This window comes from Brienomyrus brachyistius, chromosome 13 (genome assembly GCF_023856365.1).
Source record: "Brienomyrus brachyistius isolate T26 chromosome 13, BBRACH_0.4, whole genome shotgun sequence".
In the NCBI taxonomy this organism is placed as follows: Eukaryota; Metazoa; Chordata; class Actinopteri; order Osteoglossiformes; family Mormyridae; genus Brienomyrus; species Brienomyrus brachyistius.
The window spans coordinates 14996760-15024733 of NC_064545.1; the positions used below are offsets into that span (position 1 = coordinate 14996760).

Consider the following 27974-nt stretch of genomic DNA (forward strand, 5'->3'; position numbering starts at 1 on the left):
GCCAGACGGAGCTCCTGGATCACAAGGAACCCACACCAGAAGCTCCTGGATCACAAGGAACCCGCCCCAGAAGCTCCTGGATCACAAGGAACCCACCCCAGAAGCTCCTGGATCACAAAGAACCCACCCCAGAACCTCCTGGATCACAAAGAACCCGCACCAGATACGCTGCTATCGAAGACAGATTGCATGCAGTCTAATGTCTTAATGTGAGACCCTTCTGCTGAGTTACATATGTACAGCAGCGGTGAGACCCTAAAAATTCACAATTTTTCTTGAGTTTCGATACTTTTAAACAAGATGCAAGTTTGTATAGCTATAAGTTAGTGTTCGAAAACACAACTGTGGACTGATTTTCAGTGTTCCGTAATGAGATTGCACATTAAATATTCAAATGTGCTTCCTCAGGGATTGTCACACATTGAGTATCAATATAAATTCTGGAACCTTGCAAAATGTACCCGGCCCTCAGTTCTGTTTCTGGCCACTTGGGGGCGCTGAAAGCCAGCTCCCAGCCGTTATGTGTTAATCTGCGTAGTAATTTCAGTTAAATAAAAAGAACACCAGAACAGTCAGTTAGAGAGATGCAATTTTAATATTTTAATAATTTTATAAAGGCACTTTGTAGCACTTAAATCTTAACCAATGAATTGCAAGTCAAGTTTCCATTCCCTTTTTCCTGTTGTACATTATCAAAATAAAACTTTGACATTATGCATTGCACTGGAAGTAAACTACTTACAATATCATACACAATATAAGATACATATGAACACAATAATAAAGCACCTTTTAACCTAGCAAACAAAACGGAAGGACAGACGCATTGTTGTTTTATGATTTTGTTTGTTTGTTGTTTGGTTGCTTGTGGCAGCATCAGTGCATAGGAAGGGATCCTAAAATGGGCAGTTTGAGTAACATATCAATGGTTGTTTGCACCTGAGTTTCAATACTGAAGACTTTAATTATTTCCCTTTTTTAGAAAAAAACTTTGTTAAAGAATACGTACACATTTTCCTCATTGTCTTCTGATGTCGATAGCACCAGCAGAATCAGCTGGATAAAGGTAATTGTTACATATTAATCCTTTTTTAAAAAGCATTTATATTCACATTTTATTAAAGAATAAAAATATAGCACCAGGTATTGTTTATATAAAAGCTAGTACAATGTTTGAATGTCACCTAAATACAGTAAGATAGAGGATATATAAAGTGTTATCAGGAAGGTGCACTGATATAGCCTAGATGTTTCTGCGGACATCTTTTGGTCTTGTGCTGAAAATTCGTAACTTCATAATATCCAAGAATCTTTTTATTAAATGCAAAACTGTCATGCATTTTTTTTAAAGGAAAAAAAATATTTTCAAGTATTCTTGTGATTTTAATATCTCATTTTTTTGATATATACAAAGGGGACCCAGTGAGATAGATCATGATGTGTTAAGCTGTGGAATGCATTAAGTTATTTCACAGATATGCTCTGCCCTTGTGCCACTGGGTTCGATCAAACTGTCACTTCCGGTCTGCTCATGTTCCTCATAGATCAGCCTTTTTTTATGCAAGGACTGACAACACCAGAACACTTATCGAGCCATGCGACTTTTACAAAGGAATGACTCCGCATGTTTCAACACTTTGAAGTTGTTTTTCATTATTTCTCAAAGCATGCACACAAATCTGCCTAATTCAGCGGTTCAGAAGTGTCTTTCCTTAAAGGAATTTTAAAGCTGGTGAGTTTTTGGCCAAACAGTTGGCTCAGGAGGTGGCTCTGCGACTCCGCTGTCCTGTAGGACTGTGGCTCCACGGACCTCATGCCAGACAGGGACTTACACTTGCTCAGGGGACTATTCACAGAGGACATGGATGTCCTAGAAGGTGGCAGCGGTCTTACAGGGGCACTTTTTTTACCCTTATGATCCCCATTTACTTGTCGTGTATTCTCTGCTTTTTTTAGAGGGTAGCTGCTAAAGGGGGCTTTCTTGGTTTGGGAGTTCAGCAGCCCAGCTTTATGTTTGAGAAATATTTTGTTACTAGTGATGTCATCCTTCACAGAGGAAAGCATGGGATAATCAGCAGCAGCGTTAGCATTCTTGTAGCCAATCACACCTTCACCTTTGCTGGGACTCTGGAGTCGAACCTTTTTTATGTTCCTAAAATCCATATCCAGGTTCTCTCGTGTGACCGGGGTGGATCCTTTGGAGCTCAGGAAGGTCTTTGGATCTTTCCGTTTTTTTTGCTTGATTTTATTTGTCAAAGACTCTGTAGTTCTCCTTGGACTAGAGTCAGGGCTCTGCTTTGTGGTTTCAATCTGCTTGGATAGACTGTTCTCTTTCACTAGGATGTCACCTTCTTGTCCAGCGCTGCTGCCTGTCACAGCTGTTGGGTCTTCTGGGTCATTTTCATTTTTTTGCTTGTGGTCAGAAGGTTGTCGCAGATTCTCCACAACCATTTTGTCTGCCACGGATTTCTGCTTAGTGTCTGCTGGTGGACCATCTTTAACCAAATTTTGAACTTCTGGTGTCAGGCTTGAACACTCATCAATCAACACTTCTTTAGTGCATTGAGCTGAAGACAACTTCTCCACTGTAGTGACTGAGTCCTCAGGTGAATTTGTAGCATTAAATACAATGATAGTATTAACTGACTGCATTCCCTTAGTGGAAGCAACATCCTCAACTGAATGTGTCGCATTGACAATGGCACTGTCCTCAAATAAATCGACCTTACTAATTGAAGGACTGTCACCAGCCATCGGCTTCTTTTCTGTACTGTTAATCTCTGACTCACCCTTAGCGGCACTGCAGTCTTTCACAGCTAACATGGTTATCTGTTTCTCACTTTGGCTGCAAGTCACATGCTTTAAATTAATGTCTTTTGTAGGCGATTCCTCACCAGTGTCACAGGTCTCCAATGCGGTCGTCTGTGATTTTGGTGCTGATGGAGGAAGACACCCAGATTTTGGAATCATAAAATGCTGTGATCTGTCAAAGGTAGACATCATTTCTGAGAAGTCTTCTACAGTGTCTTCCTTTTTTATGCTGGTGTCCTTGTGCCCAGAAGACGAGTCACCAGTAGTTAAGTGTGATGGTGGAATGAGGCTGGGTTTCAGTGCCTGTGACTCTCCACTTTGCATGAACTGCAAGGAGGAAATGCTTCCCAGATTGCTGTCAGAACTGGTCTCGAGCAAGGTGTCCTTAATTTTTCTCTTCTTGCTGGGTGGGAGATCAAACTCTCCATTTTTTGCATAAGAAGAAAGAGGCTTACTGGGCCTCACCCCCCCTCTAAACCTGAGGATATGATTTCCCTCAGTCAGGTGCTTTTCCATATGCCGGTCGAATTGCTCTTTCTTAGAGAAGGTGTAGTTACAAGTGCTACAGATGAAGGACTTCTTAATGACATGCATGACATCCGCACAAAGCTCACAGGTGTACAACGTGGTGTGCTTGGAGTCCGGTTCTTCCACTTCCTCGTGTTCATTCCTGAGATGGTCCTTTAATTCTTTTGCCTCCTGATAGAAAATGGGACATTTGTGACACAGAAAAATCTTCTGTAAACTGTGAACCACCAAGTGCCGCTGCAGCTTGAAGGGCTTGGGAAACTGCTTGCCACAGTGGTGGCAATCTCTAGAGGGATCTTTACAATTGGGATGCATCTCCAGATTCTTCTGGGAGGTGTCCGCTTTTTGCTGAGCTTTTAGTGGTGAGGGTGTGCTCTGCTTTCCACTACTGTTTGTGGGCCCTTTCATGCTAAGCTCTGCTGTTTCATCTCCTTCTGTTGTCTTTGGTTTCTGTTCTAGATTGATTGTCTTCCCATCTTCTTTGGGAGATCCTTTGCTCTTTTCTCCTTTGCTCGCCCTGTTGGGTCTGTGCTGCATAATTGACGTGATGAAGCTTTTCACCGCAGCCTCCTGCATGAAGCAGCCTGGCAGTCCTAGAATGGAATTCTGCGTTTGGCCCTTCCGGGCAAACTGTGTGGCATGCTCTCTGAGATGTTCGTTATACATCCACACATCTGAAATCTCTTTTAGACACATGCCACAGGTCCAGATGCCTGCCTTGTTTTTGGCATGCTTCTCCCTCAGGTGGTCCCTCAGCTGCTCACGGGAGCTAAACTTGCGCTGGACACACATATAACAGGTGGGGGGTGGTGAGGGGTTGTGTGAGAGCTTGTGGAAATTGAGCTCCCCCAGGGTGAGGAACCAGGTGAAGCACACCTTGCATTTGTACTGTTTGTCCCGGAGTTTCAGTGCCCCCTCATTGCGTTTCCTCCCCCTGCGTTCGGTGGGCTTCTTGGTAGACTTTATGCTGTGACTGTCATCAACACTGTCATTACTAATGGGCATCACCAATGGCAAATTGTTACTGGAGTCATACAATGGCAATTCAGGAAGCTGAAATGTACTGTTAAGGTTCTGGAGGTCTATGCTAGGGAAGAGGGATGAGCTGTCCTGTAAGTCATTAGAAAGTGTGCTTGATGAATCTGTGAATTGTGCGGGGAAGTTAGCGACTGAATCCTCAGACTTAAATGCCATTTGAGTGTCGGATGATGAACTTCCTGAAACAATGTCGGTTTTGGAGTCATTCCAGTCCTGCCCTGTCTTGCAGTCTTTTGGGAAATCTCCAACACCTAAATCCTCATTGTTTTCAACGTTACGTCTATTGTGGTCTTCCAAATTTTCAGCGCTGTAGACAGTTTTCTCAAAATCATTTTTTAAAGTGCTTTTGTGACACATGTCTAGCATTATGGCATGATCCATTGATATAGTCTCATACTTGCAGCTGTCTCCCAACTGAAGTAAAGCCTGATTGCTGTCGCTCTCTGAAAGTTGCTTTTCATTACCTAAGGCTATGTTGGAGTCAAGATGAGCCTCCACCAAGGGAAGATTAGGTTCGATCTTCTGCTTTTTGTTTTTCTTGCCATAAACCCTTGTACATTTCTTTCTAATTATTGCTTCATCTCTGGGGAACAACTGTGAGAAGGTTCTTTCATCATCAAGTAAGGCCTCAAGGCCAAGGCTTGGCTGTGGAGTATTTGTTGATGGATTTTTAAAACAAAGGGAGTGGTTATCTGCCTCATCTGTTAGGCAAGTGCTTTTCTCACATTTAATCTCAACCGGACCTTCTCCTATTGTCTCTGTGCCAGTGTCTTTCTCAGAACAAATCAGCTTTTGCTCACATACATCTTTGATGTCAGAAAAGATATTCTTAGGCTTCTCACTTATACTAATTTTGTTACTTTCTGTGTTGTTCATCTCTTTTGGTCCTGCACTCCTTTCCCATTCACTCACTGTTTCATTCTGATTAGAGTTCCCTGAACAAGCTGCATCAATTTCTTTAGCATCACTGGTCAATTTAAATTTAAGGCTTCCAGGTATCGACATTTGAATGTCATCAGCTTGGTTAAGGTTCTCTTGGTCTTCAGGCTGTTTTCGACGTAACCCCTGAGGTGCAGTGGGAAAGTTAGGGGTAATAGCCTGTAAAATATCAGTTTTGAGTATATTGAGGAGCTCATCATTAAACTGGTCTGGATTTCCTTTATCTTTACTTGTAAAACTGCTGTTGTTATCAATCCTTCTGTTTTTCAGTATTTCAGAACCTTTTGAAAATGTACCCATTGCATGAGGAGCTGCCTGTGTTTCTTTGCCTTCTGCTGTCGGTGGGTGAACTTTTTCACTTTCAGTTCCTCCAAAGTTTGAATTATTCTTTTCCATACTGACTCTGTTTGTTGATAGAATTCCCACAGATGGCAGCATGATGCAGCTTTCCAGTGGTTTCACATTTAAAGTGTTATGATAATCAACGCATGGAGGGTCACCTCTGTGGCCTGTTTCTAATTGCTTTGTGCTAACAGTCACACCTTTAGAAGGATTTAAGGCCATGCTTTCCGAGACTGTATTCCCATTCGATTTGGTGGCGTGTTTCGAGGCTTTATGTCGTTTCAGGCCTGGAATTGTTCGGAAACACGCACAGCAAATCTCACACAGTATTGTTCCTTGTTTGCTGCTCTTTTTTGAATATGTGAATTTGTTGCCAGAATCTTGAGAATGTGCCTTTGTCTCTTTTTGGTTCATCTCACACTGGCTTCCTTTTGCCATGAGAGATTCACTTTGTTGCGAGTTCCCAGCAGCTTCTCCGGCACACATTAAAATGGGTTCAAGAGGTCCTTGATCATCAGATGCCATCTGCCCTGTTGCAGAAACATCAGACTCAGAAAGGGGTAAGTCCAGGTTGACTTTCTCCACCTCTGCTTTTCTTAGCAGACTACCGTGCAAATCCATATAAGCAATGGTTTCAAGATGAGGCTGACAAAGGTCCACATCTGTAGTTGGAAGCTCCAGCATTTCATTATTAATGGAAGGAGAACAGCTTTTCTTGCACTGAGGGCAAGATGCTGTTGTACACTTTGATTTACACTTATTTTGCAAAGATGTATTAAGAGAGCAAAGTCCCCCTACAGTATGCATAACTGCAGGAAAATTCAGTGAGTCTTTGTCCCCTTGCAGTGGGCTTACTGGATTTAAAGGACTGCTGTAAGTCAGGGGCAGGTTAAGACTAAGTTCCCAGCGATCAGAGCTGTCTTTATTACTTTTCTCGCAGACGGTCTGGCTTTCCATGTTTTCAGTTAAGGCACAAGAAGAGACAGTGCTGCATTGTTCAAGGTGCTGTGACAACTCTGACATTTCTTTGAAATCTAATGAAGTTTGTTTTAACTGATACTGTGGTTGCTCGTTTGGCCTGTCTGTCTCTAGAGTCTCCTTACGAACTATCAGGCAATCAGACTGTTCATACGTGGAGATTAGTGGGAGGTCTGATGGAATGCAGGCTCCACACTCAGAAGGTTTGTTCTCACCCATCCCCAAGTCCACATGAGGCAGCCCAGCTAATAAATCTGACATCCCAGAAATCGGGGCCTGTGCTGAGCTGCACGTCTCCATTTCACTGGCATTTACATCAAAGTCTTTGCTAATTGGTGACAGTGCTTCAAAATTATTCCACAACCTCTGAGAGTTGCACTTATCACCAATTTCCCCAATAGAATGAAGCACAGGGTTTCGTGCAGAGAATGTAGATGCAGTGCTATTTCCATGTGAAATGCAGCTTTCGCCGTTCTCTAATGTAACGTTGGTGCATCCACCATGCAGAGGAGAAGTTATTAAATCAGCAAGAACTTGTTTGGGAATGTCTCCATACTCAGGTTTGCAGGTATCTTCAAAATCAGGAACACCAAGTGGATTCTTCACTAGGTTGTGCTCTGCAAGTGTAGACATAGGCTGTTTATGATCTGTAAGCTCCATATCTGACTCTGGTGAGTGGCAATCAGTGATCCCTTTCACTGGGAACTCTGGAGTGGATGGGGGAAATTTGCATGGCTCCCCACGGACTGATGCTTGCTTAAGTTTGTCCGTTGAGCTGGTCTCCAGCAGGTGACAGGCAACAAGACCACTCTCTGTAGATCCACCTGATAGTGTGTCAAATCCTGAGGGAACCAGACTGCAATCGAGGTTGTCTGTGGCTTCTGCTTTACTCTTTTTGTGGTGAGGGATTTTTGGGTATTTCTCCTCCTCAAATTGATCAGTGTTGGGCAAGCTGACAAGCAGCATTGTGCGACTGGCGTGCAAAATCGGCTTCTCCTCGTTGCCCTCCATATTACTGGACTGGAGAAACTGCTGTTGTTGAGATGCAGAATCTCTCTCTCTGAGGGCACCTGTACTGTCTTCCTGTAACTGAAGGCCTTCTACAACTACAGGCTTAGTAATCCTGTCATTTCTTATCTTTTCTTCTATAACATTTCCTTGTGATTCAGATACATTAAATGAATTTATTTTTATTTGGCTGTTGTCAGAACCAGTAAGATCTTGTTTGACTGTCATGTCCTTGCTCTCATTTGACCCTAATTCAAATGTTTTGCTTCCAGCCTTAGTTTCTCTTGGTTTTGGCAATATCACACTCTCATCTACCAGTGGGCAGTCATTAGTGTTGTCATTCGGAAAAAGTGCAAGCTCAGACTTTTGAGATCTCTGAATCTCAAATGTCTCTCTCTGGGTTGGCTGCGCTTCACTGTGGTCTTCAGCAGCTCTGTCATTATCACATGGCAGTTCTGGGTTTAGAAATTGGGAGAGTTTTGACTCCTCCAATCCAGCAGTTAAGCCAGGTTTTTTAAGGACAGTATCAGAAATCACTTCCAGGCACTGCATGAGGTTGTCATCGTACGTTTCATTGTCTACCGCTGCCTCGGATTTGTCTGTGAAAGATTCATTGATCGCATCACTGTCCTCTGTTACATGCTTTAAATTTGACTGTAGGTTTCCACTATCAGCTGCCGAACCACTTTTAGTGTGTTTCTTTACACAGGAAGGTTCAATAGTACTGTGATCATGGACTGAAGTGTGAACAGGTTGGTGTTCCGCCAATAAACCAAAGGTAAATGAACTTGACCAAGAAGAATCTGTTTCGACGTATTTATCAATCAAATTGGAATCCGATGGGGTGTTGGCTGTCTCCATTTTACTCACTGCAGTTTTTGTGACTTGTGTGGCACTTGGCTCATTGTCAGCTTCATTATCCAGATGCAAAGCAGAGGTCTGGCTTAGGCCTAGCTGCCTGGAGACTTCACTGGCATTCATAAGGGAACTGTTGTCTTTGGCAGTTTGGAGCTTGTTTTCTAGTTCTGTTACAATTTTTTTAATCTCTAGCTCATCTTCTGAGATATTGCTGTTGGGATTGCTGCTATAATCTAATATTTTGTCTGGCAAATTCAGGTCAAGGTGACAAGAGTCATTTTTTTTAAAGGTTGTCTTTTCAGAAAGGTCTTTGAATTGAGGATTTTCAGATCGTAGTGCAGGTGTGACATCAGTCATCACGCCCCAGTCCTTTGGAGAGAAGGTTGATTCAAACAGCTCCTTCTTGTCATTTCTGGGACCAAAGGCATTAAAACTGTCATTACTCATGGGAATATCTGTGTAGAGGCTACTGTCAAACCCTGACACTGTAAGGTCTGCAAACAACGATGATGTGTCAAATGGGAGCGGTGATTTGATCAAGCCCTGATCTGCTTCTATGAGGTCAGGCATGGTCATTTCCTTTGGCACTACAGGATCCTGCAAGTCTGAAGGACAATGATGTACCTCATCCACAGGTGAAATGCAAATCATAGTGCTTTTATGGTCCACATGATGATCAAAGCTACTCATGTGATTATTGGCAGGAATAGCTGGAGTCTCAGCGCTTGACAGCAGATCTTTATAGGAATTGGAAATTGTTCCAGCACTTTTTTTATATTCTAACTCCTCCCTCTCCAAGACGCCATTTTTGGATCTCCCACTAATAGTTACAGAATTTGTACTGTCAGTGTCTGGTGTTACTTCTATTGGCAGTAATTCGGGGTGGGCTCCAGGAGAATCATTTATGGTGAGTTTAAATGGCTCATTAAACTTTGTGTCATCTAGTCTACTGCTTGAACATTGTTCAGCACTTTGTGCAATGCTTAATGCATTAGCGCTGCATGGTTGCTCCTTCTCCTGTGAAGACACTCCTGTACTGCTGTATCTCGTAAGACTTTTGCTGACAGTGCTGGTGTTGCTCAGTTCTGAAGCACTTTCCATACCTATCCTGCATGAGTTTATGTTAGCAGAGAGGAGAAACTTAGCAGAGCCATACCGCTTAGTGTTTCTAGAGAAAAGCTGGGATGATTTGCTGGGCTCTTTGCAGGTTTCCACTGTTGATGTCTCATACACATCATGTACAAAATAATCCATGAGTACGACATTGCTGGAGCTAATGTTTTTCATCGCCAGCCCCTTCTCGCTGTCTGAGTCTGTGCGATCTGTGTTCTTGGGGCTGTAGACACTCTCACAGGATATGCTAGTTGGTGTGCTGTGTTCGCTGCTTGTGGACGACCTGCTGCTCCTCCTCCTCCGAACCCTGCAGGTGGCAATCTGTTTTGTCGTTGTTGGAGAAATGTTCTCTGCGACCTTAACTTCCAGACTCTCTTTGGATTCACAGTTCCATGGAATTGAATTAGCTTTGTTTCTCTGCTCGTGGCTTTGGTATTCCTTAGAATAGGTGTACTTGTAGTGTCGACTATGTCCTAGGCGCCCTTGATGTACTATTTTTAGGGGCCCATAGTCTTCATCTGAATCTGACACATAGTCATACTCCTCAAACTTTGGATTCTGTGCTACTGGAGAGATCTTCTCCATCACCAAGGAAAATTGCTGGTTTTTAGTTCCTTTAGCATGAAGCTTGTTCTTCTGTTGTACTATTTTGTGAATTAGTTCTTTGCTCCAGGTCCCACCTCCTGCCTTCCTCTTCTTACTGTACTTTACTCCAGTTTTCTGTGATACAGAATGCGGAGTACTACAAGAGGCTTCAGGAATGGTTGATGTTATAGAAGAGTAACTTTCCTGGAAGCGTTTTACTTTGGTTCTTTCTGTGAACCTGCTAGATACCAATAGTCGAGAGTTTTTCTTATTTTCTTCTCTACCTTTGTCTCCAGAATTTCCTTTTTCTTTCCTTATTTCAAATTTTTCAATTGACATCTCAGATGAAGAACCTCTTGCTTTGTAACGCGGGATCGTTTCTTTGATGTTAGTATTTTCCTCTTGTTCAATGTCCTGCAGTGTCTTTTCAAGCATGCTTGCTCTTTTTTTGCTTTTATTTAATGATTCCCTGTCAGAGTCATATAAATATCTCCCTTGTGTCTGAGATTTCTCTTCTGTACAGTTTAAATGTTTGCTTTTGCTGTCAAACATAACACAGTCTTTGCTTTTTACCATTTGCATGCTTCCTGTAACTTTAGCCGTCATAGGTTCATCATCGGCAAAAGCATCGATGAAGCTACTGTCAATTTCTGCATTATCTGACTGGTAACCCAATCCATTTAATGCTTCTGTGATAAGGCTGTCTAGTTTAGCATCATCCATCTCCAAATCAGGAAGGGAAACGGGAAGACTGTTAGTTACAGCAAACAAGCTTAGTTTAGAAGGATCATCTTTTGATTCTCCTTTGATCTCACTGTCAGACATTAGTTCTCCATTTTTATTCAACCCCAACAGGGACAAATGCATATCAGATGGATACCTTGACAGAGAGGAAGCTGTACCAGACATAGTGCTCTTTGCAGAATCATTCTGGTATTTTCTGGGATCGTTTGGCTCATTTTTAAATTCATTTTTCTGGATCAATGTGTGACAGTATTGCTTATGATCAAGGAAAGAAGTCAGGTTGCTGAAATTCTGGTCACATTGTTTGCATGTAAGAAGAACATCCAGCTGGTCAAGGTTAGTGACCAAAGAGCTAGCAAGAAGCTGGTGTGCTGAATATGAAGGAGGGGGCTGCTGTTCCCCTGCACTATCAATGCTGGCTTTATATTTAATATTATGCAGATTGCTCAGTGTGTCTTCCTTGGTTCTCTCTGAAGGGTTCAGTGCAGTTCTAGAGATGTTACTATGGAAATGCTGAAGGTCTGAGTTCAGATGATCTGATGGCGTCAGCATCTTCCCTTGATGTTGGTGATAAAACTGAGGGAGCGGCCCAGTTGTGGTAAATTGGTTATCCTCAGAGCTGATGACAGGGCTGGTAGAAGCTGGAGAGAGGGAGGAGCAGGTGCTGCTGGAAGGAGCATTTTGCATTGGAGAGGGTAGTGGGGAATCAGAAGGGGACAAACCCACAGGTGGAACCTGCAACAGTGTATGGCTAGCTCTGGGCATTGCCCTGGGCAAAGACTGTTTTTGGCCAAAATAAAGAGGTTTGCCCCTAGCGTCACAGACTTGAGAAGTGATTGCCTCAGCACCACTGTATGGAAATACAGGTGTAGGGTTACAGTTTTGCTTGATGCTCTCCTGCTGATCTGTAAAGTTTTCACTGGGTCCTTTGCCATGGAAGCTGTCGGGGCTGTTCAGCATTAGACTCCTGTTTGGTTCATCCTGCCATTCTGACGCCGCCGCCAGGAAAGTGACCTTTTGATTGCTCAGCTGCCTCGACAGCTCGATCCTGTTTTGGTTTGGCATGGCGGATGTCAAGTGTACCGGCTGCCATGGCATCCGCCTGTTTTTGTGTCCTTGCTGTGTAGCTGACTGGCACTGAAACTGACTCTTGTCACTTAGGTTGGAGTGAAAAGCTGCAGAATTCTGGTCTAGAGAGGAAAACACCTTCTTATCCCCTCCCCAGGTCTGTGACAACCTGCTGATGCTCTTATCAGCCCCACATAACATGGGCGCTGATCCAATGTGGATGGTATTGTTCAAAGAGCTGCTGCAAGGTTTGCTTGCGGAGTGCATTTGGGAGTCGTGATCTTGAGCCATGTTTCGAACACGATGGCTGTTTTCTTCAGCTAGCTGTCTCGGGTTTGTGTCTTTAGAGGGACAGAGACTTTTGTTGACTGAGACTAGAGCCACACCTGGGTTGTCTCGGAAAGTGGTTGAATTGTCAGTCAGATTGCTGGTGGTTTGTTCTAACTGGCTAGAACTTGAGATTAAGGCCTCACTATCAGAGTGCTCAATCCTACCCTTATAACAATGCAAGGAGGGCTGTGTCCCATGCTGGGCCTGCAGGTACTGGGGCTGCTGGGGAGGTGGAAGGGGCTGGGGGTAAGATAATCTGCCCTCAGGTTGCTCAAGATCAAATTGTCTAGAAATCTGTGCATCCTTTTGCCTATCCTCTGCTGAATGAACAAATGGGTTTTGACTCATCTGTGTGTTTGAAACAGAAATGTCAATGTAGTGCACAGGGTGGGTGCTCTGGTCGCAGGGGAAGGAGTCAGTGGCTGACTCCGGCAGTGATGGATATTCATACTGAAATGGCAAAGGCACAAAACTGGTATTTGTTTTATTTCCTTCTGTAAAAACACGTAGTTTCTGTGAGGTACCTCCATAATTAGCACCATTAAAAGTCTTCTCTGAAGGCTGCCAAGAACTCGTCCCATTAAATTCTGCTGGGTGCAGCTGTCCACCTGGTGGCACGCTGCTGCCCTGCAGAAGGCCAAGGTGCTGAGTGCTGGCTGGATGGTGGCTGACTGGCACACTTGCCGCCGCACTTGATGCCTGTGAGGTATAGTTGGTGGAGGTGAAACTTGAGGAGGATTCCTGAAAACAGCGAGTGTAGCTGAGTTCCTGCTGCTGCAGCCCTGCTTCAGGACGCTCAGGAATGCTGGGCACATGGAAGCTGTAGCTGCCCGAGATGGGGCCCCGACTGACCTCAAGCTTCTTGGGGGGTGTGACCTTCTGCTGTGGATACGCAATCCCGATCGTGGGATTGGAACGGCAGTTTGTTAAGCCCAGCCTGTATAACTGCTGGGGGTTGCTGCGCTCGGACTTCACAGACTTCTTGCCCTTGTCTCGAGTTTTTTTCCCAGTTGGAGATTGGGGACTGGTCTTGCTGTTGGACCACGTCCGGTCATTGCTGGGGAACTTTGGTCGATTCTGCAAGGACTTAAAGTCGATTTTGCCGGTCTGCTGAGGCCGTATCACGGCCTCGCGCTGTGGGTACTCCTTCTCCTTGGTCACAAACTTGCCCCCGCTGTTAGCCAACAGAACAAGACTCTCACTCTTGTAATTCTCCACTGATTTGGTTTTTGCTTTTTCACTGAAGTGGTCAAGCAAGAGGCCCTTATCCTGCTCTTTGGAACCAGTGTCTGATTCTTTAATAGCAAAAGCATGCTGAGACTCTCCCGTCATCGTATAGGCGTGGTGGGCAGGCGTTTCTAGTTCTGCTGCCTGTGGGCTTGGAGAACCACAAAGACATCCAGAGGCATCGTGCTTCCTCTCTGCACTACCTTCTGGTCTCTGCCTTGATGCTGGGATCAAAACTCTTTTGATGCACTTTTTGGCTGTGCAAAGTCCACCACACCTTCTTGTATCTGACTTATTAACAGTCTTCTGGTGTCCTAGATGGCTTGGAGAGTCTTCCCAGTGCTTTCATCTCTTTGCTGTGGTTTTCTTTACAGTAACAGAGCTGTGTGAGAAAAAGCAAGCAAAACATCATTTCACACAAAGTTTAATGTACTACAAAAAGGCAAACAATCAATTCCCATTTTTTTTTACTTAAGCTTACTTTCCTTGCACAAGTTTTAACTCATTTTTCCTTCTGCTCACTTTTTTGAAACTATGCAGAAAGAAAAATGAGCTTCAACTCATGCACAGAAACAATGAAGAAAAACAAAACGTCCAAACAAACTCGACGGCAGAGTGAGGCTGAGCCTTCCTGAATGCCACGTTTCCTGGCTGTAGCATGCGGCAGCTTCATTAACAGAGAAGTTGACCTTTGTTTGTTACAAAGAGGTCAGGCTGGATATTTTTGCACTGGCACATCAAGAAGAACACATGTGACATTTCGGTCAGAATGTTTGCATGATGCAACACTTCAATGGCTGAAATACCCTGGCAACCTGTAGTTAGTGGCTGCAGTGAGCATAGCGGTTAAGGAGCTGAATTTATGGCCATAAGCTTGTGGATTCAAGTCATGCCCTTGTGCATAGTACATAATCTGAATGACTTCAATAAAAATCCGCTGCTCTATAAATGGGCACAGCTAGTGAAGACATGCTTCGTCCTGTGAGGACGCGATGAGCAAGCATAAACTGCGGGGCAGACAGGTACTCCATTGTAAATAATACACATATTCACAGGCTAACAACAAGCCAAACATTCAGGACATTTCACAATTAAAAGGAATATTTCACTTTTCTATAATACAATGCTGATCCTATTTCCCCATATTAAGCTGAGCAAAACAAAGGTTTGTACTTTGTCAGTACATAAGACTGATGAATCATGAATCACAAGGCCGTTGATAGCATGGTGTCAGCCTTGGGAATCCATGGTACTATGCTGTACAGTCACCGTTTACCAGTAACTTCGGTTAATATGCTCATAACCTTTTCTTTCTAAACAGGGACTAAATAAGGGATGGCAGAGTAATGGCTGAGTACTCACACATGCAGCCCGTCCTTTCTAAATAAGGGCCGGCAGAGTAACGGCTGAGTACTCACACATGCAGCCCGTCCTTTCTAAATAAGGGCCGGCAGAGTAACAGCTGAGTACTCACACATGCAGAATGTCCTTTCTAAATAAGGGCCGGCAGAGTAACGGCTGAGTACTCATACATGCAGAATGTCCTTTACAGCTCATTGAAATGTACAAACACAGCAACTTTTAATTTTGTCTTCCTCAAAAATTTATGTGAAAATTATGAAACATAATCTAGATGTTTAAATAACAATCTAAAGTCTAGTGATTTTTTCATAAAATAAAGTGTTTTGTTATTGTAATATTATTGTAAATTACAAAGCAACCTGTAACATACAATGCCACATAGTGTCACATACAGTCTCACATTCAGTGTCACAGTGTCACATGCAGCCTCACATTCAGTGTCACATAGTGTCACATAGTGTCACATACAGCATCACATTCAGTGTCACATAGTGTCACATACAGCATCACATTCAGTGTCACATAGTGTCACATACAGCCTCACATTCAGTGTCACAGTGTCACATACAGCCTCACATTCAGTATCACATAGTGTCACATACAGCATCACATTCAGTGTCACATAGTGTCAGTGTCACATACAGCCTCACATTCAGTGTCACATAGTGTCACATACAGCATCACATTCAGTGTCACATAGTGTCAGTGTCACATACAGCCTCACATTCAGTGTCACATAGTGTCACATACAGCCTCACAATCAGTGTCACATAGTGTCACATACAGCATCACATTCAGTGTCACAGTGTCACATACAGCCTCACATTCAGTGTCACATAGTGTCACATACAGCATCACATTCAGTGTCACATACAATTAGAAGCAACTGTAACCAAACTTTGCCATTCAGCCTCTGATCCAACCCCCAAATTCTCTAATTCACTTTTCTCTGTTAATTTATTTTTAAAGCAGTAGTTAGATCGGTTGAATGTTGCTAAAGCCATGAATTTTAAATACTTTGCTCTCAAATATCAAAATATTTCACTGCACCATCTCATCAAACCTAAAATCACTTTGCACAACCAATATTTTGATACATTAATCGAATTGCTAAAATTATGCTGTTTAATTAGTAAACTTCCACAAGTTTCTACAGTAATATTAGTCTGTTTAATTTGAATAATTCATCCATTATCACTCCCTTCACTGAGAAAAAACAAATATAAAAAATGAAATAAACCCTAGTTGATATATTACAATAAAACAAAAATTTGAAAGTTTTTAATAGCTTATTCCTTGCAGGACGAATCATGACCTCTAGAGGGCAGTAGCATCTATGTTCTGAATCTCTGGTTAAACTGTTGAGAACCGTAGAGAATATGCAGACCACTGGAGTGGTGTCACCCTTCAGTAGAAATTCCAGATAGACAGACACTGGTTATTGCAAGGTTTACCTTGGCTTTTTGCTTATTCATTTGAGGCAAGTCTATAAAGAACTGTGAGTTAGCAGCAGAATGTCATTTTTGTGCAGACCAGCCAGCCACTCCCAAAGTCCCTAAAGCTAACATTTGATTTTATTAGCACAGTCTGTAAAAATGACCTGACTCACTAGTGCCTCTGGTGGCCAAATAAAGAAATAAGTAAACAAATGCACACCATTCATATTTCAGAAATACAGGTCTGAATTGCAAGTGCAAAAGAGAAGTTTATTTTAGTTAGGCAAATATGACGAAATATATATTAAAATGTATATTTTAGAAGAATAAAAATATATCATTATTTATGGAGCACTAGCCATCAACAAGACACAGATTAAAAGAGACACATCAATAAGATAAATAACTACTGCAAAAGAAGTGGTTTGGTCCCTGAAAATGAGCACTCTGGTGAAAATGAAGCAGGGCAGAATGCTAACGACTGACAGATCTTTAAATACAGCCACATGCACTGTCGTGCCTGCTTCTTTGCCGTTGGAACGTCTCCTGAGGCAGCGAAAAGTCAAGCAGGAAAGCCACCAAACCATAGAAAAAGATTTCATTCCTGAAGGATTTAACTTTAGGATGCTGTTTATCCATACCTGGTTTGGATCTGAGGGTTTATTTACTCGAAGAATTCTGACCATCGCTTGTGCTGGAGGCAGTAAGAACAGCAGAAGAAATTGTTCATAGATTCAGAGTTTGCCCACAAAAATGACCCCAAGGAAGCAGCTGCTGAAACTGGGACTTTGAGACTCTCAAAGAGGTAAACAGTAACGCAGCACCCAGAGAAAGGTGAGGCGCCTTTGGGGCAGTGCCCTGGGCTGCAGGCCGGCCCAGCCGCACCAAGGTCCAGTAAGCCTAGGGCTCCTGTCTGCGCAGCTACCCTCATTAAGGCAGGCAGCTCTCTGGAAGCCTAAGCCTCCCGTCTGCGCAGCTACCCTCATTAAAGCAGGCAGCTCTCTGTAAGCCTAGGACTCCCGTCTGCGCAGCTACCCTCATTATGGCAGGCAGCTCTCTGTAAGCCTAGGGGTCCCGTCTGCGCAGGTACCCTCATTAAGGCAGGCAGCTCTCTAGAAGCCTAGGGTTCCCATCTGCGCAGCTACCCTCATTAAGGCAGGCAGCTCTCTGTAAGGCTAGGGGTTCCGTCTGCGCAGCTACCCTCATTAAGGTAGACAGCTCTCTGTAAGCTTAGGGGACTGTGGTAATAGGACCTTAGAATAAGCAAATCAGAATTTTATACAGCAGGAATTAATCCGGGGCGGCTGCTTGTCACTCTCAGCATAAAGTGTCATTCTGTCCACCTTCAGAAACTGGTGAATTTTAATGTACCAGTTCAGTCACAGTCAGCACCCAAGGCCACAGCTAAATTACGGCACAGAACAGAGACTAATGACTGACCTGACTGAGACGTCATTCGCTTTACCAGAAAACTGCACTTAGTAACACTACACTATGGTTTTGGTTAAGTAGTAAGACTAGTCTGAGGCTGTCATTTTTCAGACAGAAGTACGGCAGTGTATTGCATGCAGGATATACATGCAGAATGTTTTGCATGCAGAAGAGTCGACTGCTTTCACCTGAGAGCAGAGCACAGTCATAGGAAGGCAGACTGTGACAGCATTAATGTGAATGAGCTGCCTTCCCTCCCCTTCCCTGCCCAGCCCGCAGCCCGTGCAAAGGCTTGCTGTGACTTTCACCACACAACAGCAGGTTGTGAAGACGGCTTGCTGGAGGCCAGGTTGGACTTGGCTGAGAAAAATCACATCCCCTTTCCAGCTGCAAGCTTTTCAAAGGGCCGTGTGTCTGTGCTTCCGGCCTGCGAACGGCCGACCTACTGCAGCTGGGGGCTGGGAGAAACGTAGGGGCTGGAAGATCGCTTGTCGCAAAGCAACCCAGGCTGGGCCTCTGAGGGGCCATCAGCAGCATCAACACTGAAGGCCATACATCACATCTCCATGTTTACCAGGACGTCTCAAGGTGGAATGGGGTGGGGGGGGGGGGGCACACAGGACTCACAGGCTCCTTCGAGAAGTGGCACTAATGCCTGAACTGTCAGCGCACAGAGCCTAAGGACCCTGTCTGCCTTTGAAGTCCTCAGGCTCATTCACAAATAAGCTTTGCTCGCTCTGTGAGTGCCGGACTTGGTCAGATAAAAGCCAGACAAGTGGTTCCTATGAACTATTCCACCACAAATTTGGTGAGAAACTTGATGGGGACATTAATACTGAGTCGAAAATCCTTGGCTGAGGTTCTGGTTTCTCTGCAAAGCCAAACATTGCCGTGGCAAACCCAACTGCAGGGATAGATAACATCCTTTAAAATGCTATTATTTTGTAGTTGTGTTAGCAGACACTGTAAGGTACTTAAACCATTTTCAGAGAAAAGAGCGCGGTTCTGCCGTGTTTCACAAATGCCGGGGCACTTGAATCAAACCTCTGTCTCAATGTGGCCTCTGGAGTCGTACCAAATGTGAGGGCGAGAGGGCGAGGCTGGCATCCAGTGGGCTGCGCCCACTCCCTAATGCCAGGCTGCGCTAGGCTGAGTATGGCTACAGCCTTTAATCTCAGTCGCCCATTCCATCACACACCCAACCAGGTCACACACCAAATTCAGTAAGGCATCACGAACGGTAAACCTCCCTACCGCCATCTCCCCGCGCAAAGCGGCAATATATGTAACAGGCCAGCAGATAAATATATAAATTCCCAAATCCACGGCTCGCCAAACACCCCTAATAGACAGAACCAGGACCTCCCAAAGAGCCCAGAAGCCACACATGCCGAATCTACATTAATACACAGCCGGGGCCTCGCTGTGGCTGAGGCTCTCTCAGGTGTTCTGAGTATTTTAAGACTCCAAGCACCTGGGAGCAGTTTCTGCGGCTGGCTTCCCGACGTAGCTGGCGTGACGTGGGTCAGCTCAGAGCCGCGTAGCACGCACCCCGACAGGGGGGGGTCACTTTGGCACTGGGGAGTGCGGCTTCAGAGGCACCCCCTCCCTCCAAACATTGCCCAACAAGTTTCCTTTCATTTTTTTTCCTTCCAGACATTTTTCTAACCAAGAATTTTTTTTCCTTTTTCTTTCCAAATAACTCACCACAATAATTTTGCAAACATGATGGAATCTTTGTTTCAGAGTCCCAGAGAATGACTCCGCTTTCACCAAATTTCCAGCTCATGGTCATGTTCAGATACTCAGACTGGGGTTCTAACTGTTTCCAATAAACGCCCCCCCCCCTCCTCCCCGTTTAGGTTTCAGGTGCTCACAATCAGGGCCATGTCTCGGGCAGTCCTCCAAATATTCCAGGCCCTCAGTCGGAGCTCAGATGTTCCAGCCAGGTTGTTTCCAGGGTCACACACTCCGGGCCGCACATATTTTTGCTGCCCTTTGCCATTTGTGAAGCTATCACTATTATAAGACTATCTGCTGCCCATTCACAAAGAAGGCACTAGTCTTTAGCCACACAGCTGCGGAGTGTGTGACAAATCTCCAGGACAGGTAGTGGCAAGAAGTAGTCAGCGAGCAGGAATGTAGAGACCTTCCTGCAGGCTAAACTCTTCAACCCTGAACCAGTGACTGACCTTCTCTTTATCAGGGAATTAAAGGGATTCCATACCTGTGTCTCAGGCTAGCAAAACAAGTAATCTGCCCAGAGGAGCTTTTCATATATAAAGGGTGGCTGAATGGAGGCTGCACTCCACTCGCTTTGCATGGTTCAGCTGTCATCTTATTAATATTTTTATCGGAAAGTCAGCCCCGGTTTACATGACCCATGACTACTCCTGAATTCAAGTCAACCCAAATAGGAACAACAAAAAGCTTAGTGGACTGAAAGTACCACGATTCCAATAATAATAATAATAATAACAAATAAACGCTCTGGCGTTAATTAATCAGGGTAGATCAGCCTGCTGGTTAATCATGTCCATAATTTTAGATAGCAACTTGAAATATTAATGTATTTGATGTTTTTTGCCCCTCTATAATGAATAGTCACTATCCAGAACTAAACAAGACATTTTACTGAATCATTTTTTCTTCGAGGACATTGAGTACTGATCCAATGAATTCGTAAGAGAAAGGCACTATATCAGTATAGCTGGTGTCAGAGAGCCTCACAGTTTAAAACCCTCTAGCCAACCACATTAGTAATGCATAACAAAGAGCAGGGTTTGAACGACATGATCCAGTCAGGGTTGCTAAAAAGGTAGAGCTCCCGCAGGCTTCGCGTGGTGGAGATGATCATCTTTACTGTTTATTTTCCTTTCAGAGACCCCCAGTGTGCACAGCACAGTCACTTACCATAGAGGATTTCTGACTGATCTCTCTTTCTCTCTCTCCCTCCCTCTCTCTCCCTGCTCCATCTTTTATAAAAAATATTTTCCTTTCACTGTGTGTTTCGGGTCTAGTGGTGCTCCTGCTCTGGTCAGGGGGGCAGTAAATTAGAGCATTAAAATGAGGGGGGGGGGGCAGGGTGCTGAGCATGGGGTGGGGGTGTTGGCTGAGACTCGGGTCGGGCCCCCCCCAGCTGCCAGCCTCCTCGGTCTGGAAAAACAACCGGGAGGAAAAAGCAAAGCTGTGCAGGTCGGTTATTTATTTTATTTGCCGTTTTAATTCTATTACAATCCAGGGATTCCTTCCAAAACCAGTAGCCTCCCGGCCAGCTGTGAAATGGGAATTCCGGGCACAGAATGTGTGAGCCACTTTGTACCAGGTTTTTCCCTGTGCCTCCTGCCTTTAAATAGCCGTATAGGATATATCCCAATGACCTAATTACAGCTCAGTCATTTCTAAGTATACCAGCTTAAACAGACAATGTGGCATTTCAGAAACAGGCCGCATGAAAAATGTCATGCAAGAGATAAAAGCAGTTGTTCTACTCCCTTCCTTTATTGTGCTAAGCGATTTTCTTGGTTTGTGAGCCTTAAATTAAGGGGCACCCAAACAGTCTTCTCTTTGGACGATGTGGTACACGTGACTGTGTAGGACCCTGAATCACAGACCAGGCCAGTCTTTCAAATTGCCTCAGAGAGTCTGCTTACTGTCAAGAGCACTGATAAACAGGAGTACTTTAGCTTGCAAAAACACACAGACAACAATCACCTACTAAAACAAAAGCTTTTGTCCTTCCATTTCATTTCTGCTTTCTGTTTTTTTCTTCCATATTTCCATTAGTTAAGCTCCTTATTTTCATGGGAAAGAATGAAACAGCACAAAGAGCATAATTTGAAAATAGGTGAACTAAAAATATCTAAGGAATAGGGAAGCTCTTAGGCTGAGAGAGTTACCTTTCATTTTCAAATCTGAACTTTGCAGATGGCTGTATTTGTGAGAAAAGCCCTTTTTCATTTGCATCTGTGGAACGTTACTATAAATACCGACGCTGGGATAATTGCAAGACCAGTCACACGGGGGCTGACCAGTGGGCAGAGAGAGACTCTCATTTCAAACGGTGGACTCAGATGGATGGTAAACTCCCGACTAATGCTCTTAAAATGATTCAAATGCGCCAATTAAAATCAGATGTGGATAGTATCTGCAGTCTGGATGGCTACACGTCAGCTTCCTAATCGCATGGCTTAATGCTTGACCCCGCCCTCCCCCACCTCTGATCCTGAACCTCTGTGAGGCAGATGTCCCATTTTAACTTGCGATGTTATTTTTGCTGTTGCAGTGTTGCAATGGCCAGTTTCCTTTTCTTTATGCAGTGGCTTTGTGCGGCTGCGAAAAAAAGGGGAGAGTACCTTTAGGTCCTGTACGCGAGCGAGTGTTAAGCGAGCGGCGTGTCATGCACGGCCTCTGCAAGCTCGCGGGTCTCATTCTCGCGGGTCCAGCTCTCAGGCTTGGCTTACCGGCTCTCAGTCTCCCAGCTGCAGGCTCGTCCTCGGCCCCTCACACTCCTCACAATTTCTGTGGACCCATTAGCCTTGGCCGGCTCATGACTGAAGCATTGTGGTGACATCGGCGAGCCATCCCTCGTATGCCCCACAGTCCCAGGTGTGTACCGCCTGCACCGCTGCTGTTTATCTGGCCAGCGGCTGCCTGACGTGCCACTCCGTGGGACGGGAGTGCTGAAAAGGAGCTCTGTGCTGCAGCCCGGATCGCCTTACGGCCGCTTCCTGCGCTCTCCTGCTCCCACAGTCAAGAAAGAGAGGAATTCACTGCCTTCTATAGTGAGCACAGGCCTCAATTCAGTCCCCCCTTTTCAGGAGAGTACTATTCAAACATTGTATAATCTATCAAAATATGCTCCTGAAATGCAGCTCATTCATTTCTGTACACGCTGTGTGTAATGCACACTGTAAAATCTTATTGTGCTTATTGTAACAGTGGTGTTTGAGTTTTGTGGTGGCAGCTGGCTAAGGTGCATTACTATTGCTGTGTGTCAGGCTGCAGCATTTCAGCATCGCACTCCCGTCCACATCTTCGATGTTTTTGTGCGTTGCCTGGACTTCCGGCTAAGCGGTTCGAACGTCTCTATCACGTTGAGGGCGGAAAGACTGTGATTGTGGCTTCGGTCGCAGCTACATCGTGTCTTAGCCGTGGATGTGTTTACGCAGAGTGAGGGTGTACAGTACGGGGGGACTGACGCTTCCCATCTTGGGATTTCCATTGTGCAAAGAGAGCTTTTATTAAGAAGGATTTCACCTTTCTGACCACCTGGAGCAGACAGTGAGTATGGCTTAGCCGCCATGCTGTTCCTCCACCAGCTGAAATACTCTTCTTATTGGCCACATCACACCCAGCAAGGGCCTGACCAGTTTAGCCAATCATGCATCACCTGACTACAACGACCAATCACAGCCAACCCGTGCCTCCTCATGCTTCCCTAATATCGCTTTCCATGTTGGGGATCACAGTTCATTATACGTTACCACTTCTAATATGCCTGACCATCTGAGCCATCGTATATATGGCAAATAATCAGGTACAGTGTGAATACAGATATGTGGTGCTCAGCTCTGTGATATGGCTCTTTTGATTAAGCGAAAGACAAGAATGATTGAGAAGGTCAGTAACCCAAACAAGCCCTGGGACTGTAATTCTGTGATTGGGTGGGATACTCTTCACACACAGACCCATCCCCAGGATGGGGGCTGGTGGGGGCAGATGATGTTTTTTCAGAGTACACTGCTGTCCTCGTCATTCATATACTGACAGGGGACAGGGCTGTGTTCCTCCTTTAAACACATTAAATTAGCAGCCTCTACGGGTAAGACAGCATCTATCTGGGCCTTCTTCACCACGCCAGCAGCCGCCCTCCCACTACAGCAGCATCCTTTTTGACTTAATCACCAATGTCTTGCACTATGACGTGCAGTGGGGACTACACAGACTACAAGGAATCTTCGCTTCCTCTAATACGTCACAAAACAAATGTTGTCCAATGTGCCCTGTTATATTTACATTGCTATTACAAAGAGCATTTCCTTCAAGTTTTAAAATTATATTTGACTGACTGACATTTCTTTTAAAAAAGGACATAATTTATCTCCAAACAAGTGCACAGTTTTCCTTTAACATTAAACGTCTGGTGTGAGTAAAAAGCATCAGAACATTTTTTTAATGCCTTTAGTACGTGGCTATTTACGTAAATAAAGTGGGAGACTGACTGGATATAAACAAGCTGTCGATACGAATCCCCTCGCAGATCCTCTCCCCGAGGGATCAGTGGCTGTCCAAAGACCCCCGTAAATTCAGTTTTCCTCAAACCACAGTGAAATCACGGAAGAAGCAGCAGTATGACCCATAGCGATCGGTACGCTTTTCGCACAGAAGTGCCTTTCTCGGGTATGATGTCAGCCTTCAAACCTAAACCAGCTGTTTTTTTACAATGGAACACCAGCTGAGGGATTGTGGGATTGCATCAGTGAATCATCACAGTGACACAGATCCATAAAGCAGCCACTTGGCTGACGTCTGGGCTTTGTGATGCAATGCGGCCTTTTCTTGTTTAAACCTCAGCACCTCAAAGGCCAGATTCCATCCAGCATCACAATGTAAAAGTCGTCAACGCAGACAGTAATGTGGTTAAAGCTTTGGTTAGTTTTTGAATCAGTATTTCTTAAACTAGTTTTATTGGTTACATTGACTCAAATCCTCCTACAGTAAGTAACTTGCACAAACTAAAAGATTTCAGCATGCATCTCATTACCTTACTTGTGGTTTCATTTGAAACGTATCATTACAGAAATTTTGAAAGACTTCTTTTATTCTGACCTGTTGAATGGAATATTAATAACGATTCTGTTTTATTTCATGCGAGTGGTAGGTTCCTTTCGAATTTAATAGTCAGTGTCCCGTAAAATAGATTTAAAACTGTACTTCCGCATTCTGGGTCATTAATGAAGTGTGACTGGGGTTCGGAGCTCGGGAGTTGAATGAATGGACTGCGGCGGCTTGCGAGAGCAAAGCCCGAATGTCTCCAGCTGTGAAAACAGGAAAGAGAAGAAGGGCTATCTCATGAACTTTGGGAAAGATAGCGATACAGAGAGGATTCTACCACACATGCTATTCCACACACTACAACCTGAAGGCTCAAGCTGAGGAGTTAACTGCAGCTGTACTGAGAAGTTGAGGAGCAGATAGCAGGGACCGACAGGTAGCAGGACCGACAGGTAGCAGGGACCGACAGGTATTGTTGGTTTTATGTCTGCCATGGCCAGATAGGCATTTTGTGGGCAAACCCGCTTCTGCTGTCGGGGCAGACCTGTTCTGGACACAAACTGCCTTCCTGCTGTTCATTCTGCAAACCCGCAGTGCTTATGGAGGGACCCCCCATGACTGTTGCTGTTATCGTTGAAGCACACCCGCCTGGACGTGCCTACGGCCCTGGCAGGTTACCCCCCCCCGGTCATAGTCACCCTTGTACGGGTGTCAGTAACTTTTATGAAACTGTATAACTCTTTTATGTTCTTCCGTTCTTTCACCGCTGATGGAAAAGGAAAAAAAGAAGAAGGGCAGAAAGCATGAAATGGATCAGACATCTATTGTACCTTAAATTTTTCACTGCATTGTAATATATTACTTTTTCCATAGCCTTTCCTGCTGTTTTTTTAAGGTTTTGGGAATGTAAGTCCTCAGTGCAGCCTGTGATTCATAGTCTGTGTGGTGAGGCTTCAGAGAGACTGTACCACTCTTCCAGTAAAACATCGCCTGTTATTACATGTTTCTAGACACTAGGTGTTTGTATTTCAGCACGAGCTCTCGTAAATCCACAGCATTAAACGTGTGTATAATGGTGGCATGAAGCTGGATGACCACTGTGAGAGCGGAACAACTGACTTTCAGAGAGGGCAGGAATGACACAGAGATTTGCTCATTAGTAAATAAGGTACAAAGGCGAGATGTGGATGGTAATGGATGCTTCGCACTGTACAGTAGTTGGCCCAGTTAGCCCTGTTTTAGCATCATAGCCCATATCTCTAGCAGCAGTCAGTATGTTAGCTTCAACAGAAACTTACCAATCAGACTCAGACACAGAAATGTATCAATCAGCTCGACGCAGAGTCTTAGGGGTGCTGTGCACTAATGAACCGGCTGGCCAGAGAGACTCTACAGCACCGTTCAACAGTGTAGCAGATCATTCATCAACCCCTAACAGTGCTCAGTAATTCATCAGTGAGGTTTTGCATGCGGTCTGCCTTTGTAAACACGACTCAGAGCTCTACACAGTTAGAAAACAAGCCACTGGAATGTTGCGTTTATTTATAATTATATCCTAATTATAACCTTTCATACATCATTTTTTTCCTTAGCATTTGGATGACACGCTCAACCAGAGAGACACAAGTGCATGTCCCTCTTGTAAGTGACATAAATTAGGTCATTACATTGTCTGCAGTTCCTCCGCAAGTACATGACTATCCCCCTACTGCAGTATTCTGCCCCACGCTGTGATTTGTCACTGTGGTACACTACAGACCCTCCAACAGAATAGGCCAGCCTCCATTTGGGAAAATAACCATATTTCCAGCGTTAAGCTATGCGTAAATGTTCAAGGAAATGAGAACCTCATCGCTTTTTGGGTGAGTTTGAAACTGACGGCCACAATATTAGCCCCAAGCACATGAAGCGATTTCTGCCAGAGGATCACAAAAGAGGGTGAAACACAAAGGAAAAAGTAAAGAAGGCATTACCTCAAAGCAAAAACACCCTCTTATACGGTCACAGTCACATAAAATAAATATTATATTATGAAATAGAAATGCGGTATTCAAATTTGTATGGAGTAAGAAAGAAGCATCACCTCTGTGATCAAAATAATCAAAATAATCCATCCATCTTCCATAACGACTTAGCCAGTGCAGGCAGAAGGTGAGTCTGGATCCTATCCCAGGAATTTCAGGGCACCAGGCAGACTACACCCATGGCAGGAAGTCAGTTAGTCAAAATAATTATAATGAGGCATCGTAACGATCCTGCCAAGGGGTATAAGTGTTTCTAGATCCTGTCATGAAGTTATGAAGATAGTCTCTCCTCCTTTCACGTTACAGTTTTTACCTCAGCATTCCATGTAGAGGTATAAGAATATGTTGAAAAGCCAGTTCACAAACCAAGACTGAAGGTGCAGGATGCAGGCACTATGCAGGAATACCATGCCAGTGCTAACAGAGTGTTAGCCTAGCATCAGAAAGCTCTATGCAGGAAAACTAAGCCAGTGCTAAGAGTGTTAGCCTAGCATCAGAAAGCTCTATGCAGGGAAAACTAAGCCAGTGCTAAGAGTGTTAGCCTAGCATCAGAAAGCTCTATGCAGGAAAACTAAGCCAGTGCTAAGAGTGTTAGCCTAGCATCAGAAAGCTCTATGCAGGGAAAACTAAGCCAGTGCTAAGAGTGTTAGCCTAGCATCAGAAAGCTCTATGCGGGAAAACTAAGCCAGTGCTAAGAGTGTTAGCCTAGCATCAGAAAGCTCTATGCAGGGAAAACTAAGCCAGTGCTAAGAGTGTTAGCCTAGCATCAGAAAGCTCTATGCAGGGAAAACTAAGCCAGTGCTAAGAGTGTTAGCCTAGCATCAGAAAGCTCTATGCAGGGAAAACTAAGCCAGTGCTAAGAGTGTTAGCCTAGCATCAGAAAGCTCTATGCAGGAAAACTAAGCCAGTGGTAAGAGTGTTAGCCTAGCATCAGAAAGCTCTATGCAGGGAAAACTAAGCCAGTGCTAAGAGTGTTAGCCTAGCATCAGAAAGCTCTATGCAGGGAAAACTAAGCCAGTGCTAAGAGTGTTAGCCTAGCATCAGAAAGCTCTATGCAGGGAAAACTAAGCCAGTGCTAAGAGTGTTAGCCTAGCATCAGAAAGCTCTATGCAGGAAAACTAAGCCAGTGGTAAGAGTGTTAGCCTAGCATCAGAAAGCTCTATGCAGGGAAAACTAAGCCAGTGCTAAGAGTGTTAGCCTAGCATCAGAAAGCTCTATGCAGGAAAACTAAGCAAGTGCTAAGAGTGTTAGCCTAGCTTCAGAAAGCTCTAGTGGCTCTAAGAGAAGCAGAAAGGGATTGACTGGCACACTTTTTGGCCATTTGTTTTCTTACAAGCAAAACCAAGTGCAGAAGAAGTATTGCAACTGCAATCCA

The 27974-nt window shown here is 44.4% G+C and overlaps 1 protein-coding gene across 5 annotated transcripts in view; it reads right to left on the reverse strand.

Moving 5' to 3' along the window:
• Nucleotides 1-576: 576 nt before the first annotated feature.
• Nucleotides 577-27974, reverse strand: part of LOC125706037 (uncharacterized) — a 129167-nt gene continuing 101769 nt past the window's right edge. For all 5 annotated transcript variants that reach the window (XM_048972471.1, XM_048972470.1, XM_048972472.1 and 2 more), the window contains one exon: nt 577-13951. In XM_048972471.1, coding sequence (XP_048828428.1) covers nt 1684-13674 — 11991 coding nt within the window. In that variant the 5' untranslated portion in view covers nt 13675-13951 and the 3' untranslated portion in view covers nt 577-1683. The remainder of the gene's footprint in view (nt 13952-27974) is intronic.